Source organism: Galleria mellonella, unplaced genomic scaffold (assembly GCF_026898425.1).
Source record: "Galleria mellonella isolate WM207_F2 unplaced genomic scaffold, CSIRO_AGI_GalMel_v1 utg352, whole genome shotgun sequence".
Lineage (NCBI taxonomy): Eukaryota > Metazoa > Arthropoda > Insecta > Lepidoptera > Pyralidae > Galleria > Galleria mellonella.
The window spans coordinates 1,317,914-1,334,856 of record NW_026442084.1 but is presented as its reverse complement, the minus strand read 5'-3'; the positions used below and the strand labels follow the sequence as shown (position 1 = coordinate 1,334,856).

At 35.9% G+C, this 16,943-nt stretch overlaps 1 protein-coding gene across 1 annotated transcript in view; it reads left to right on the top strand.

Annotated features, from left to right (window-relative positions):
• LOC113519469 (uncharacterized) overlaps positions 1-16,507 on the top strand; it is a 38,968-nt gene extending 22,461 nt beyond the window's left edge. The window contains 6 exon segments of the mRNA XM_031909571.2: positions 1-9,392; positions 9,530-9,697; positions 10,646-10,756; positions 11,915-12,053; positions 12,696-12,940; positions 13,501-16,507. Coding sequence (XP_031765431.2) covers positions 1-9,392; positions 9,530-9,697; positions 10,646-10,756; positions 11,915-12,053; positions 12,696-12,940; positions 13,501-14,496 — 11,051 coding nt within the window. The 3' untranslated portion in view covers positions 14,497-16,507.
• Positions 16,508-16,943: the final 436 nt, after the last annotated feature.

The window sequence follows — 16,943 nt, the reverse complement described above, 5'->3', positions numbered from 1 at the left end:
AAAATGATATGAGAGATATTGTTCAAGATGTAATTGTTAAAAAAAATGAAAGAAACACTAATGTTATTACGGAAAAGGTAGTAACAACTAAACGTACTTCAAAAAGAATATTGAGCAAAAAGTCTACACTGAAACCTAATGCTATTTCTCAAATCTCTAAAAAGGTCACATTAAATAAAATTTTATCCAAAAATGACCATACAGTTACAGAAAAAACGCAAGATTTTAATGTCGATGTACCTAATGTACTTGATATTGAAGACGAATTATTAGTGTCTAAAATACCAAATGAAACATCAAAAAATATCAAATTGATAGATATTGGACCGGACTTATCAACACAGCAACCGGTAGATATGGTGTCATCTAATAAATTTAAAAGTACTACAATGAAAGAATTAACTACTACTATATATACTAATGAAATTAAGGAAAAATGTATAAAGTTGAAAATAAAAACTAAATTATTACTAGAAGGAACAAATAATGAAAATTTAATGGAACGACCAAGGGAATATATAGAATTCTCAAACTTACGTGAGAATTTAAGAACAACTGAATGTGAAAATCTAACAATTGCAGCGTCAAATAACGCTGTTCAAAAAGAGTGCTCTAATAGAGTAAAAAAAATACTGACACGAAATGATGCACTAGGTTCTAAAAATAAGCAAAAACAGAGAAAAAATGTGTCCAGTGATGAAAATAATAAAATAGATCATTTCGTGAATCCTAAAGAAGTAGGACTTCCAGAAACGGTTTCAGTTCGACGCGTGAGTAAAGACAATACCAGTATGATTTCTAAATCATTAATTGAGGAAATTGAAGAACCAAAAATTAAAATGTCAAATGAAAGATTACCTCGACTTAAAAAACTAAAAAATAAAACGGCGAAATTAGCGAAAGAAAATGGCAAAAACAAATCAGTGGAAAATAAAGAAATAGTTGTTGGGCATAGAATTCCTGAAAGTAATGTTAGTCTTAATTCAGTTGCAAATAATAGTTCTTCATTATTGTGCTCAAAAAAATTAGGCTTGACTAATGAGGATAGAACTAACAGAACTACTGTAGAATTTATTGATTGTATGTCTTTAGAATCGCATGAAATTTCCTCTGCGAAAATTGAGAATTGTCAAATATCTAATAAAAATAATATAATATCTCATAAAAATGATGACAATAAATCAGCTGAAATAAATATCATCGGTTCATTAAAGTGTCCAGAAAAAAATAACTTATCTGATGATAAGACAGCGAAAATGACTAATACAGAATTGGTTAATAACACTCAGCCGAAATTAGTTGAAACTGCTTCGTCGAAGAAAAATCTTATTGAAAGTAATCGATCATCTAACAATCGACCCAGTTTACTTATTACTCAAAAGAAAAATACATTTACTGAAACGCTTTGCATCACCGAAGATACAAGAAATTTAACCGATCAATCTGAAAACGTAAAACCTGTTATTCACGAAAATTTATCTACTTCTAATAATCATTCGCGTAATGAAATAAATGAAATCAACCAACAAAATTCAGATTTAATAGTTGAAGATGTATCATCTTTTCCCGAGTCTTTTAAAAAAAATGTTATTATTGAAGAAATACAGGATAAAAATGTCAATGATTCGAATAAGAAAATTTTACGTATTAAGTTGCCTAATGGCAGAGTATTTAAAGCTACAATTTATGGAAAATTATATACCGATTTTGAATCGTTATTTTCAGATCCAATTTTAAAATCTATGTTATTGAATAACATGTCGTGTAATAAACGATATACATTAAATATTAAACAAGTTACTACCCCAAATGAAAAAGATCCAAGTAAACCTCCAAAAACACATATTGAAGACATTCAGTTGCATTCTAAATGGGTTTCGACAAAAGTAGATAATCTAATCGAACCTGCAAAACCATATGTCGAAGGTAATTATTTGTATTCTAAGGGGGTTCCGCAAAAAGTCGAAACGATAAATTTACTTAGTGACGATGAAGATGATATAAGATGTTTTGTATTTAGAACTGAATTCGGTAGCTATAAAACATCATTTACAAATAGAAATATGTATGAAAAACATCAAAGCAGATTTGATCAGAAATCTTTTGTAAAATTAAATCGTTATGTACCAACAGAAAATGCTCCTAAAGTATTAGACGATAATTTGGATGAACATTTGGTCCATTTATCATCAAGTTGTAATGGAAATGTCGACACGAATAGTCACAAAACGCTGACCAACTGTATGTCTGACAATCCAGCACCTATTTGTATATCTAACGAATGTACAGATAATTCTATATGTAATAAAGATTCAGAAATAATAGAAATTGATGATTCTTCTAACGATAGTATAGATATATTAAAGAATTGTCCAAATTTTCCCGTAGATATCTTAACAGTTGCAAAAGATATAGTAAATCAATTTAAAGAAGTTACCGACAATGATGTTCTTAACAAATCTGAAGAAAATATAAATCCCATTGTGGCTAACAATCTACTTGAAAACAATACAAGTGTACAATCGATGCCCAGCGAAGAAGACAATAGCCTATCTTCAATAAAAACACGTGATTGCGTCGTATCACTTAAGAAATGTGATGATCTTGTTAATAAGTATTTGGATGTAAATAAGCGCAAATGTTTTATTAAGCTTTACAGATGCGATGAGTCCAATAAAAATATGGAATCGTCAAGTGCTAATGATACTGTTACTGATAATACCAATTGTGATGTAATGGACGCTGAAGACTTTATCCCAGCTACTATTTTGTCTGTTTCCCAAATGGTGTATGATGACTCTTTGCCAATTCTAAATAGTATGTGTAATAAACCAAATGATATTAGTACATCAGTCTGCACTTCGCCTGTTATTGATGTTTTTGAAACCATAGTAGCACTTCAAGATTATGTAGACATTACTAAAAAATGCAGTGAAAATGATCACCCTAAAGCATACATAACTTGTGAAAGTGAATGGTTTATTTCAAAACCCCAGCTTCATTTGAGAAGTTTTTCGAATATAAATTTACAGGAACAATGTAAGGATACGTTCAAAATAAATATTAATCAAAATAATGCTGAAACTATGGTATCAAATATTTCTCATAGAGACCAGAAACTACCTGAGTACCGTGTAAATGTAAAACGGGAATGTGAGTGGTTTCTATCAAAACGTCAGTTACACGATGAAATTTTTTCTCACATTGCAATCTTACAGGAAAAGAGTGAAACTGACTTAAAAAATGGAAGTATTCAATCTAGTGATAAACATAGGATTATTAATTCATCTGTAATATGTGAGATACCTTCTCTAAAAAGACTTCTGGCTGTATATTTTCAAAATAATCCTATTATTCACTTAATAGGACACATTTCTGATTTAAAAATTGTGAGTACACATAGTCTCAAAAGAAAATCAGGCTTCAATGAGAGTAGCGCTGTTGCCAGCAAACTCTTAAAAAGTACAGATAATCAGAATCTGTCTTGGAAGCGTAGACACAGTATAAAAAATGGTATATTTTATCAGAAACATGAAAATACTGTAAAAGATCCGAAATCTACTGTAAACTTTTCTGATAAAATATTAAGAAGTCATTACATAGGAAACTCGTTAAAAACTAAAGAAAAAGAAAATTGTGAGGGCACTAATGCCACTAATGTCTTAAAAGATGATGTTACAAGTAATTTTAAACAAATTCAAAATAATGTTATAGGAACTAACAGTTATAATGCCTGTACAGACCAACCTTCAAAAGGTTTTTATCATGAAAAAGAGGGGACCTTAAATAAGGATGCAGAAAAATTATCCGAAATGTACACACAAATTAAAGATTATATGAATTTTGATTATAACATAAATTCTTCGTCTACGAATACAGGAATAAATCAATCCACATTCCAAAGTACACAGCCTAAAAAATGTGATCGTACAATAATTGTAGAAGTAAATGTTGAAAAAATCGAAACAGAGTTATGTGAAAATAAAATAAATACGGAGCAAACTTCTCCTAAATTAAAACATATGACCAAGGAAACTACCTTGAATGATAGTGAAATTCATGATAACGCTCAAAATACACCAGTCCAAACTGCTAATATAAAAGAACCAAACTGTAAACTAGAAACTCTGAAATATTTCACTGAAGCATCCAGAGAAGAAATGCAGCCAGGAATATGTAATGATAAAATTACGTCGTTGGATACCGAACATAATCCAAAATATCTGGAATCCCGAATAGAAAAAAATTATTCCTTATTATTAGACCATGAATATACTGAAAAATTTAATGTTTCAAAAAGAGAGAGCGAAGACATTATTAAGAAAAAAGAAAAAAATATTGGAGTGGTTGAAAATATAAAAACATGTAAAATAGAGCCGTCTAATAAAATAATCATTAAAGAGTATATGAGTGAGGATAAAATATCTAAAACTAATCAAAATAACAATGATAAGAATAGTGTAGAGAAAGTAATGCTCTTATATGGCGAAGATGAAAGTGTAGTTCTTGAAGGAGTTGAATATGAAGACCCTGTTGTAGGCACATGCTACGTATTTCCTATTGACGAGAACTCATCTGTAAGTAGTGGAAATGATGGGGCGAATTATAGTAATGAAGAAGTAATCGAAATTATGCATGAGGATGTCTCAGATTCTGACGAGAATGTAACTTTATATAGTGAATCAAATTTAGAGGTCATCGTTCCAAAAATTACGTATTCTAAAGCAACATATGGAGATGAAACGTCTACGGAAAATATGCATTTAAAACGGAATTTAAAACGTAAAATTGATTTGGCAGACGGAAAACACAGTGGAAAGAAATATAGAAAAGGAAAAAATATAGATTATCCGAAAATTACAGCAGCTGCTATTATGGAATCTGGATATAGTAAAGAATACAAGCGATTGTTTGATTATTGTAGCTCTTTAAAATTTTCTTTTTCTCGCGCGTTTCTCAAAGAGCATGTTGATGTATCTGATATGATTAAAAATTGGCCAATAGAAGGAACTTGTTCAGAAAACGCTGATATTTCTACAGATACGGTAGACTGCTGTTTGTTTTCAGACACTGGTCATGCGCCTACTTTTTATAATCCCTTAAATCAAACATTATCTGAAGAGATTGCTACTGAGTATAATGATAATAGTACTCCTAATATTAACGAGAATGAAATAAATTTCAAAATGGGTTTTGGTGAGGGGTCCGGCAGAGTCATACAAAATTTAGAAGAAATAGGTGATTATTCAAAAGTTTCGGCTGCGACTCTGTCGGACGTAAAGCAACCTCAGCCGTTTGTATTCTCCGAAGATTATGACGACTACGTGGACAATTATTGCAAAGAAAATTACACAAGAAATTATAAAATGGGAAAAATAAGTCGGTATATTTCTCACATCAAATTACATGATAAAGTGCAATCATTCTTTAAGGAAACGACAATCGAAAATGATCAAATAGAAAAAATAAATCGCTATATATCACACATCAAATTACATGATAAAGTACAATCATTCTTTAGAAAAACAACAGTTGAATTGAAGTATGATTGGATTAAAGAAAATAATAAAGATAAGTTTGAAGCTCCAGGTTTTTCATTCGATTTTTTCTTTCAAGATTTTATGGACCCCTCTCCAATAGATGCAGTAGTGCAAGTAGTACAAGTGGGACAACTGCCAGTTAGCGCTGCTGCACAAAATCCAGTAACATGTGATCCACGCGTTACTCAAGTATCCAATGCTAGTCCATCACAATGCTCAGTTGAAAACAGTCCTCGCGATGACTCACAGACTGCTATTAAAACTGAATACACGGAATTGACCACAGCTAATTTAACTCTACCTCTAGTCCAGGATTATGGTCAACATAATCAATCTGTATCAATGGAATCACAGGATGTATCAAATTTACAAACGACTGATGAAAATATACCAATTGAAACTGAAATAAAATCCGTAGTAAAAATCGAATTGGTGGAAGAGCTACCCGAAGATAAAGATGAGACAAAGGAATCTCATGAAAATAGTGAATCACAAAACCTGACTAATAAACATATAAATAATGTTGACTATATTTATGATACAAATAATAGTAATACTTTAGATGATCCTAATATTCAAGTCATATATAATACTGGAGAAAAGCAGAATGTTTCTGAAACTTTTTCTCAAAAAAATCTAAATAATGGTGCTTCTGAAAAAACAGACCAAATAGCACATGCTATGAACGCTGCTGGAATAACAACTGCAACAGAAACTATAGCTAATACTAGAGCACATGCGTTGGTTAATATATTATCTCAAAAAATTCGCCAGAGTGCAGTGGCTGGTACTAATACTCAGTCCACGACAAATAATTATCCTAAAGCAACGTCCATAAATGCAATGGCACTTCAGCAAGCTTTAGCTCAAATTTTACCACCGCCATTAAATCAGACAAATATGTCTGAAAATAATACACAAACATCAAATACTCAAGTGACACCTCAAGTTTTGCATATTGTTCAAGGCAAAAATGCATCGGGAAGTCAAATAACTTTAGTAGATAATACTCAACAATCTGTAATAAGTACTCCTAGTGCGACTCCTGTATTGCATATTGTACAAAATAAGACTGGTACGCCAAGCGCCACAGCAAATGGCGGGTCTGGAGCTCAGCCAAATACTTTCAGTGGTCTATCATTAGTCGATACAGGTCTCCAACAAGGAGGAAATCAACTTCTGCATATTGTGAATACAGGAAATCAGAAAAACAGTAATACTGGACAACTTCTTAAACGAGTCAACCTCTTGACTAATCTTGCAAATGTTCAAAGTTCCAATGATCAAAAGATGGTGCAATTCGTATGTAAATCTGCAGACGGTAAAGCTATTCAATTGAACGCTCCACACCAACGAAGTATGGTTCTCAGACTACAACCCATCGAGACTCCAAATGTACAGACAAATTCATCAAAACCAGTTGAACCGCAGGAATTGAATACATCGCAATCAGTAACCAGCGCATTAACTAATAAAGATAATATTAACGCCCAACAAGAAATAAAGTCACGTTCAGTATACGAAGAGAATTATGCAAAATTTATACAGAATTCATCTAGTAAACCCACTGTACCCGAAAAATCAACTACTTTACCTAAGTTTAATCAAGCGTTTGGTAAACCTGTATTCCAAGATGGTAATCAAAAACCAATTGAAATAAATAGTAGTAATACTCATCTTTCTTCTATAAATACTGGTTCAGAAAATGCAGATTGCCCACCAGCTGCAGATAATTCTATAAATCTAGAGCATATGGGACAAATAAGTAGCCCACCACTGTTGTTGAGAAAATCACCTGCTCAGACTTCGCAGGCACAACCAAATTTAGTGCAGCAATTAAAACAAACTATTGCCCCAATGAATATCCAAACAATGCATGGCGGAGTTATATATACACGACAAATACCCGTTAACATCGGTGGTGGACAAACGATAAATCTAATAACAGTACCTAGCACTGAATTAATAGATGACTCAGGTCAAAAGCAACAAACTGATGTCAAATTTGTTAATCAGGGAGAAATAGAACCATCAATAATCAAGATTGTTCCTCAAAACCAATCTACATCTAATTCTGAAATTTCTACAGATGATAACAACGCTCATATGGGTGTTTCTAACGAGTCTGGGCAAAATCAGCAGCCACAACCCCAGCCAGTTTTAACACAAATGCGGATAAAATTACCGATGTTAAGTAAAACTCCACAGATGGTGTCCGGAGCAAGAGTCGTAAGACCGTCATTTTTCCAGATACAAAGAAATGTCATTGGGGGTGCAAATCAACCTGTTTATCAGCAATTGGTACTCACTGCTGCTCCTCCGCTTGGCCAACAAACTATACGATTACCGCAGGCTCAAGTTACTAGACAAATTAAAGTTCCTACGGAAAGTCAATCATCGACGGAATCTCAAATGAGCTCCTCTACACTTGAACAATTGAGAGAATTTGATATGGTTCTCGAGCAAGTAAAAGAAAGGAGCACTGTACAGCCCAGTGCTACTTCGAATAGCAGTTTTACTAAATTGCATACATCATCAACTGATACCACAGATAATGCCGTTTCAGTTAGTTCTACCCCTACAGAACCCACACAAGTACTCTATTCTATTGGAAATAACCAACCACTTAACGTAGCATACGTTAATAGAAAAGCTACAGTGACCACTCCTATTACATCAGCCTATGTACGATCGCCAGATTCGTCAGGTATTGTTGACTCACCTACATCTTCGTCTCATGTACAGATACCTCATACTGTTACCGCGGAGACCTCTTCAAATGAAACGAATAACCAACCTAAACCAGCGAAGGTTGGCTCTAAATCAAAATCTAGGCCCAAATCTTCACATCCTCCTAGTTCGATGAAAATAAATACTGTACCACCAAAGACATCTGCACAGAAACCGTTAGAAGACGAACAGACAACACAAAGAATTCTCTACATACTGGCCGAGTACAAGGAACAAGTGGAGAATTCTCCTGACAAAGATAAGCCAGCACCACGTAGAAGATCTAATCCTCCATCCAATCCATCGGGATCATCGAAACGAAAGAAAAGTTCGAGTGGTTCCCGCCGGCCTGGCGTTCGCGATCTAAGCCCTGTTCATGGAGACGATACATGCCGTACAATGGGATCTGAAGACAGCAGCTGTGGAACTTCGCAGGGCGATTGTAATGAAAGTTGCCTAGAGAGTCATTCTCCTCAAGATAGTCCTCGCAAAGTAGTACGGAAACTCACATTTGAACAGGAGACACCGGCCGCACAGCCGCGCCCGCAACCGCAGCGAAACGTTATTGTAGCGGATGGGCAGACTATCACTGTTGCCCGTGGTACAGCGGGGAAACCAGCAACGGCTGTGCTGATGCCAGCAAATTACATCTTGCCAGTTTCAATGGTCAAAGGCGGTCAACAAATAGCTATAGTAACTAACCGCGGGCCAAAACTATTGACTGTTGGAGGTGGAGAAGGAGGTGCGACCAATGCGTTGTTGTTACAGCGACTGATCGGTCCAGCAGGATTGAAACCTGTACTGGCACGTCCCGGTGTGCGGCATGTTAGGTTACCAACAGCAGCGCTACACAACCTTCAAACATTTAATTTAGCTTCTGCTACAACTGTCCAGCCGCCTGATAGTACAGCGTCTCCGGCACCGGCTGCTACACCTCCTGAACTGGTGGAGACTAGGGCAAATAGTTCACCATGGACTGACCGGGAGTCGCAAGAAGTGAAGCCAGAGAGGGGCTCGAGTCCGGAGGGTTCCGAGCCGTGGAACCTTCCCTCGTCGGCTGATCCACACGACTACACATACGAGGAGACTGTGAGGGCTGACAACATGGATAGAACAGTTCTTGTAAGTATTACACTTTTTATTCATATCTAAGTCACCAAGTATTAAAACGCTCCCTAAATTGTATATTTTGAAAGCTGACATTTCCAACGCATTGTATTCGAGAGACAGCTGTCTGTATACACATTTTGAAACTTCAGGACCCGATCCCAGATCGATACAGTCCCGATATGGAAGCGCAAAGGATATTTGATAAGATGTTCGACGTAGACTCGAAAAAGTCTTACATCGTCGATTCACACGACGATTCGCCGCGAGGCGGTTACGATATTGACGCGTCAGATTGCGACGATAAGGCCTACCACCAGGTGATCTTTCGTAGAGCTGACGCTGATCGTTCAGATTTAGTATGCCTCTTTAGTAGTCCTGCACGCCTCGATTTTTATTTGTCCGCTCTCGTCTTCGTTCGGTGTTGACGTGCCTTATGGTTAGCGATTTATCACGAATAATGTAGATGCGACATTTACTCACGTTGATATTAAAATAATACTGTCCGTCGCTTAGACTGCGCAACACAGCTTGCTTGCTTACAATGATGCAATTATTTTTATACGCTTAGTGAGTCGATGAATGATAATCCTACAAAAATGTCGCGTCTAAATTTCCGTGGGCATACCTCCACCTGAACGAGGAGCGGAATTGTTTAGGTCTCTACTTCCCGCCTCTCCACTTCATTTAAGTCTGTATATTTTTTTTTGTAATTTGACACCGTTTCCATTCGGAAGGGTTAATAGGAGCTTACTTTGGGTTAATTCTCTTAGTCGATTAGTTTTAAAATTGGAAAAAATGTTATTTTGCATGTTAAAGGATCGTCTTCTGTCCCCATTGTCGAGTAAAATCCTGCATCATTACCGTGCATGTCCCTGTCATTATTCTCATCGTAATCGAAATATTATTCTTCATTTATTCTTTTCATATCAAAATTTTTATTCTTTTCATATCAAAATTATATTTAAACAATGTTTATTTCTATTAAAAATAATTTAAATAACTAAATTGATAACTCTGAATCGTAACGAGCTTGCTTTGTTGCGGTCATTCAACTTACTTTGCTGAACCATCATCCTTTGTAGACATTAGATTATGAATCATCAATTTAGCTTTGCTTGAGGTAAATGTAATTTTGAATAACAAGATGTTATTAAACTATTTATTTTAAATTTAATTCTAATTGTGATAAGTGTTAAAAACAGTATATGTTCTTAAAATCAATATAAAGATTATACTAGCAAACTGATGCAATGTATATCATATAGGTTGTGCAGAAGAAGGACGGTTCTTCCCAGAGGCAACATAGATTGACGCATGTATCTGCGGCAGCTCTGAGGCATAAATATGCTATTTTGGAACATGAACTGAGACTTCAGGTGAGATTTTGAACACAATTTTATACAATTTTTTTTCATAAAAGTGGCTTTGATATATTATATATTAGTTGACAGGATTTAACCAAAAGTACCGTACTTATCTACAAAAAAGTTGCGTATTAAGTCGACATTGTAAATTCATTAAATTCGAGTCATACAGTTATGTACGAAGGTACTACATAGGTTAGTTACTAGAAGTTGTTACGTAGGTTTTACATACATATGTATATAACCTTTATAATTTGTTGAGCTTTCAGAATAATCATCTTGTTCAAAATGTTTTCTACATGTTCGTGCATTATTTGTCAATTTCCATTTTTTTTTTGGTGGCTCGACAAAGCATTAATTACGCGTAATGCCTCTGATATTGCAGGTGTTCATATGCTACGGTAACCACTTACCATCAGGTGGGCCGTATGCTTATTTGCCACCTCAGTGGTATAAAAAAAAACAAATAATCCCTTTTTTAAAAAATATTTTTTGGGAAATCCCAAAATAAGTATTAGGTATTAACGGAAATAATAATTTAATATTAATTATTAATATCAATAGGTAGATATAGTCGATAGATACAGGTGAATAGTCCAACACTATGCGGAATTCTATATTATGATACTTCGTTATGGAATTTCACAGAAAATCACATAAATAACTTTTGCAGAGTTTTGATTTTGTTATATTATGTGATTATTAAAAATAATTACAACTTCTATGAAATATATATAATAATTACAACTTTTATAAAAAATTGTAAAATTCTAATTAAAATTAAATTATTTATTCGATACTGTTTATGCAGAAAGTATGCAAACAGGTTGTATCTGAATTTGGTAGGGTTATATGCCCAATAAAACCAAGTTGGACATATTCTGATGAATTTAACTTCTACGCACTATTCAAAAGACAGATGCGTTTTTATATGTCTATCCTTCTCTAACGCATTGGCAATGTCATAAATACAACGAGCAACACTATATGGATTATGCGTTCCATCTATTCAATTTCAAAATCTTTGATTCAAACTGCTTAGTAATATATTTACTGATAATTAGTTATAATGTATTCGGATTTCCTAGTTTGAGGATCAGAAGATTGGTTATTTAGCTAAGTGGGTTCGCATAGGCGACTTTTTGAATGAGATGATTGTCGTATGTACAGAAATCGCTATCAGAGGAATGCGAGGACCTGGGCGTAGACTCGCCGTCCGCTTCAGACTTGTTCCCGGAGGCGGAGCTTTTGTTCGCGGCATCGCCCGCACACGATCACACGCAAGACCACGGTCACCACTCGCATACGCGTTAGTGTTATATTATATTTATTTATTATAATCACCAACTAAGGGAGCTTGTCAGTTTCCCAATTCGCTCGTTAAGAAATCACAATATACATACGCAAACAGTAAAATTGAATTACTGGACGCTTTCTAAATAACTTTTCTCTATTTTGCAAAACTCGACAAGTCTACAAGTTTATAAGTCCGGATACTGGCTCATGAGACCGTTGAGCAAAGTCGATGCTAGATGAAGAGGAGCTAGTTTTGTCCGCTCTATTTTTCTCAGCGGAACAAGGAAAATTTTCCTTCGACGAACTCGAGCATAATTAGAAGCCGTTCGAATGGATTTCGACGCCAGGATGCCCTGATTATGTTTATATGAGATTAAACGCTACTATAGGTTCTCCTTATCAATTGACAAAAAGAATTTTCAAAATCGATTCAGAATTTGCGGAGATATCAACATAAATAATATACGAAATTAATTGTCTGATATAGCTTAAATGATTGTAACGACCGAAAACTTTTAAATCTTTTTAATTTGACTATCTTTTAAGGCCATCCGGGACTAATTCTACATAATTAAATTGAGGTGTCAGAATGATCGTTCTTAATTAACTATGTATCACGTTCGGTTTTTAATATATATTTTATGTATAATTACAGCGCAACCAACACTATTAAACCAAAGCGGTATACCGCAACCGGACATAGACGATCAGATAGCCACTGACCAACTCCTCCCCAGAGAGCCCATGGAACGACAAGATCTGAACCTTGGGCTCGAGGATGTGGGCATTGTGACAGTCAGCGAGGATGGCATGCAAGCCACGATCGCACTCGATCAAGAAGAGTTTGCTAGATCGCATCCCAACACTACGTTTCACAGCGAACCAACCGATGAAGCAGAGGTGAGTTAATGGAAATAGTAACATTCTTTTTTTAAATATATTTTAGATCCTTTAAAATTTTGTTCATTTTAGTCAGCAGAATCTTGAACTTTCATTAGCATTACCGTTTCAATCAGCCATACTAATTGGTGCCAGAAACACGAGAGGGACAGAGACAGACGATTTATGTACAAAGTCTCCCTCTAGTGTTGTATCAGCCGTTAACTGTCCACTGCTGAATATAACCTCCCCCATAAGGGGGGTTTTGACAGTAGTTGCCACACTTGGCGGGCGGGTTGACAACCGCAGTTTGGCTTTTGGTGATGTTTTAAGAGGGACGCTGCTGCCCATCTCTTCACAAATAAGCTCATGTAGTTGCCTCTTACGACATATTTACGGGAAAGGAAAGATTTGCCCGTTCTATGTCGGGGTTTACATGGCTAATGTTGTATAATAACTTCAAAAGTAGCATTAAGGGAAGGCAAGCATTGTTGTAGTTAGTAGTTATATTAGCATTGTACTAATTTATAGTACTATAATATAAATTTAAACAATATCAAATGAATCATCGTATTTTACAGGTTCATCCATTTACGATAGCTGGCCTTAAAGGTCGTCATATTACTTCAACGATATTCCACTCGAACCGAGCACCAGCGACGGTCCTCATGACCGCACCGCAGACCACTGTCATCTCCCAAGCCGCTGCCGAGTCCAACAGTGCTCAGAATGTTAAATACTCCGACATAGACAACATGATGCATTCGTTACCTTCAAGTCACACCAATAATATTAATTTGTCGTCAGTACTTGTAAAAGACGATGGTCTGACACGATTCGACAGCATATTGAACGATTCTAGAGAACTACACTTGACTAATACGGCTTCCGCGATAGTTCACTCAGCGGGCAACGCCACCCAGGTGATCAGGAGAGTGTGCTACGATGATGACAAGAGGGAACGAGATTCTAGGTTCCTCATGGATGAGCCGGACGCCCTAATCGCCGGAGACGACGCGAAAATGATAGCCGAGGACAGTTCCAGGGACGCGACCCTGGAGTCCATAGCAGACGATGGCTCATCCCCCGAGCGGCATGCCGAGCTTTTCTGGGAGTCCAACTCCGCGTCTGAACGTTCAGAGGGTCGGCGGCCGCTCGATTTCAGCAGTGACAGCGACAAGTGCTGTAAAAGTCCGTCGTGTGACGAGACCAATTCAACGGATTCCAGTGGAGGCCCAGGATGTGTCGCCGGTCCAGGGCTAGTTACTGGGGTGTCTGGGGTCACGCAGGGGGTCGGGGAGGGGATCGCAGTTGGCGCACGACTTCGACTACAGTCAGTTATAAGGGAGGCGCGATCGGACGGCTCGTCGGACGATGCGCCGCCGCTGCGAACTTACCCGCCTAAGCGTAGCCTATCCGGGAAGACTCGTGCCGGTGAACGGTCGCCGGACCGGCGCCGGCGAGCGTCTGGCCGGGGCGTTGTCAAGCGTGGGTGTCACTGCTGCAACGGCGAACCTGCCCCACCGAGACCCAAAAAGCCCCGTCAGAGGAAGCCCGCCATGGATTTCGCTGACTAGAGCTATAACGCGCTTTGCGCCTGACTGACCTACGATCTCCTATTGTCGAGGTTACACACGTGCGATTAAAATATGAATAGGAAGATCGATGACTTTGACCCATAGTTGACAAGGTCAAGGTCGTCGCTCGAAAGTACGGTTTGCGAAAAAATTTTTATGCAGGCTTTTTTTCTGCATCTAATAATTAAAACTATTTATTGAAATTGTATAATTGTTTAACTAAGTCTTAAGATTACACATTTTGACAGTTCCAATATGGCCGACAGTCATTCCTATTCTTATTTCAATCGCATTGTATTTAGGTGTATAATAAATAAATTGTTAAAATTGTTTTGTATATAATTTAATAAGTAAAAAAAAACTGATATGTAAGTTTATAACTGGTTTTTTAATTGGATTATTTTGTTGATGTTTACTTACGTTCGATTTTAGCAGTTCCTTTTAGGTGTTATAGTTAGTTATCTTAAGTTGTGCTGCTACTGGATCACCTATAAGTTCAAATTGAAAAGCGACTCTTTTTTTTATTTTAATTGTTGAATTTTACTTCGTGTAATATATTCATATACATACTGTATTGATATATAATTGTACAATAAATGTGTATTTCTAGGTTACATCCGATGTAGGGTAAGTGTTTACGTTAGTGACTGCAGGCCATACTCAAATATAAATTTAATCGTCTCTAGTTATAGATGTACTATTTAATTTGAGACAGCCCTTCATAATAATGCTAGACTGAATTTGAGGACATTTTTCTTGGTGCGTTACCATTTTTTTCGAAACATATTTGTACTGTATTCATTTGTATATTGTTATAATAATATTCGCGTAACTTTATAAGCGAACTTCCACGGGAACTGCACAAAATGATTGACTGGACGTATTGTGTACGGGACTGGGCCGTCGAGCTGTATTTTATGAACGCGTTTATCCATAATTATTCCGTGCCAATGGTAACTCTTTGACGCGGCACTAGCGCTTCAATTTTCCAAAGGTGTTATTTCTGTATTTAAATAAATTATATAACATTTAATAGTAGCAATGTGTTAAGCTAGTGTGAATTTGATATCCATAGAACTTATATGTAAATACAATTTTTGTCCCCGACTGTTTAGGGGACTGTCTAGTCACTAAAATCTATATGATAATAGAGTTTAATGATGTCTTGTAGACCCAGTGGGCTCCGAGACACCCTCGTTGGCTTGAGTGGCTTAAAGCCGATTATGATTACTATTTTGTTTCGTGCAGTATTCTCCCGCTTGTGTACATAAAGCTCGAAGTGGACTTATGTTTTACTGTCACAATCCGCGGGTATTGATCTCTAAATATCCCGTGGTATACTCATTCCGAATTTGTAAATAGTAACGGATGGTTTAAATTTTAGTGAATTTAGTAAGTTGAGCCGTGCACAACGGCCGTTTTATAGTGAAATTGGACATTTTATGCACTCAACTGGGTCGGAGTTATAAACAATAGTTCAGAACATGTAGCTGTAAGATAGAGTTATTAGATAAAAAGAAGTAAACTCTGCAACTAACGTTGTGCCTGTTAGTTTTGAGTTTCAGGGGCTATGCAAACAATGGTATTCAAAATTCTGACTAAAGGCACTAAAATTAATAAAATCCGGAATGGACGATTGATGCGTTCTATCCGCCACATTCCCGCATCCCTTCCGAGTAAATTTTGTTTTTGGAAAATCAACTTCTCGCCATTATTAAATCTAAGGATTTAAATTTTTTATATTACGATCAAGTATGTTGTTACTGCTCGAAAAATATTGAGGGGTATCCATTGCCTTCGATGTTATTGTCAAACATACAGTATTGCAGATGTTTTGTTATATTTTTCACTTAGAAATTTAAATTTATTAGCTGTAAAAAAATTAATAATTAACGTTTAGAGGTTACTTCATTACTTTTTGATGCAACAAATTGTGTTTCGTGATTATGTAAACATTATTTTTAAAAGTGCTACAGAAGAAATGATCATTAAAACTTACCTATTAAATTTTTTGATAACTTTTATTTTAGTGCATAACCTTTAGACACTGGAGATAATTTATGCAATTATATCTCATGTAAGATTAAGATTTTTTGGTATACGTTTGGTGATTGATCAATTCATACTGAACGGTCGATTCGTGATTGGGTAAAGGGTAGATTTGTGATTAGCGAACGGTTGATTCGTGACTGATGATGGGCCAATTCGTGATTGGTAAAGGGTCAATACATGATTGGTGAAGGGTCAATCCATGATTAGTAAAGGGTCAATTCGTGATTGGTGAAAGATTAATTTGTGAACGTGTGAATGATTTATGAGTAGTTTCTAATATTATACTAGAGAAAAAATTGTACATTTGATACATTACTATGCCGTGAACAGAAATGCATGGCTGTATTTCAATTTGAAGGGTAAATATGGTAACTAGTGTTCACTACAAAGACATC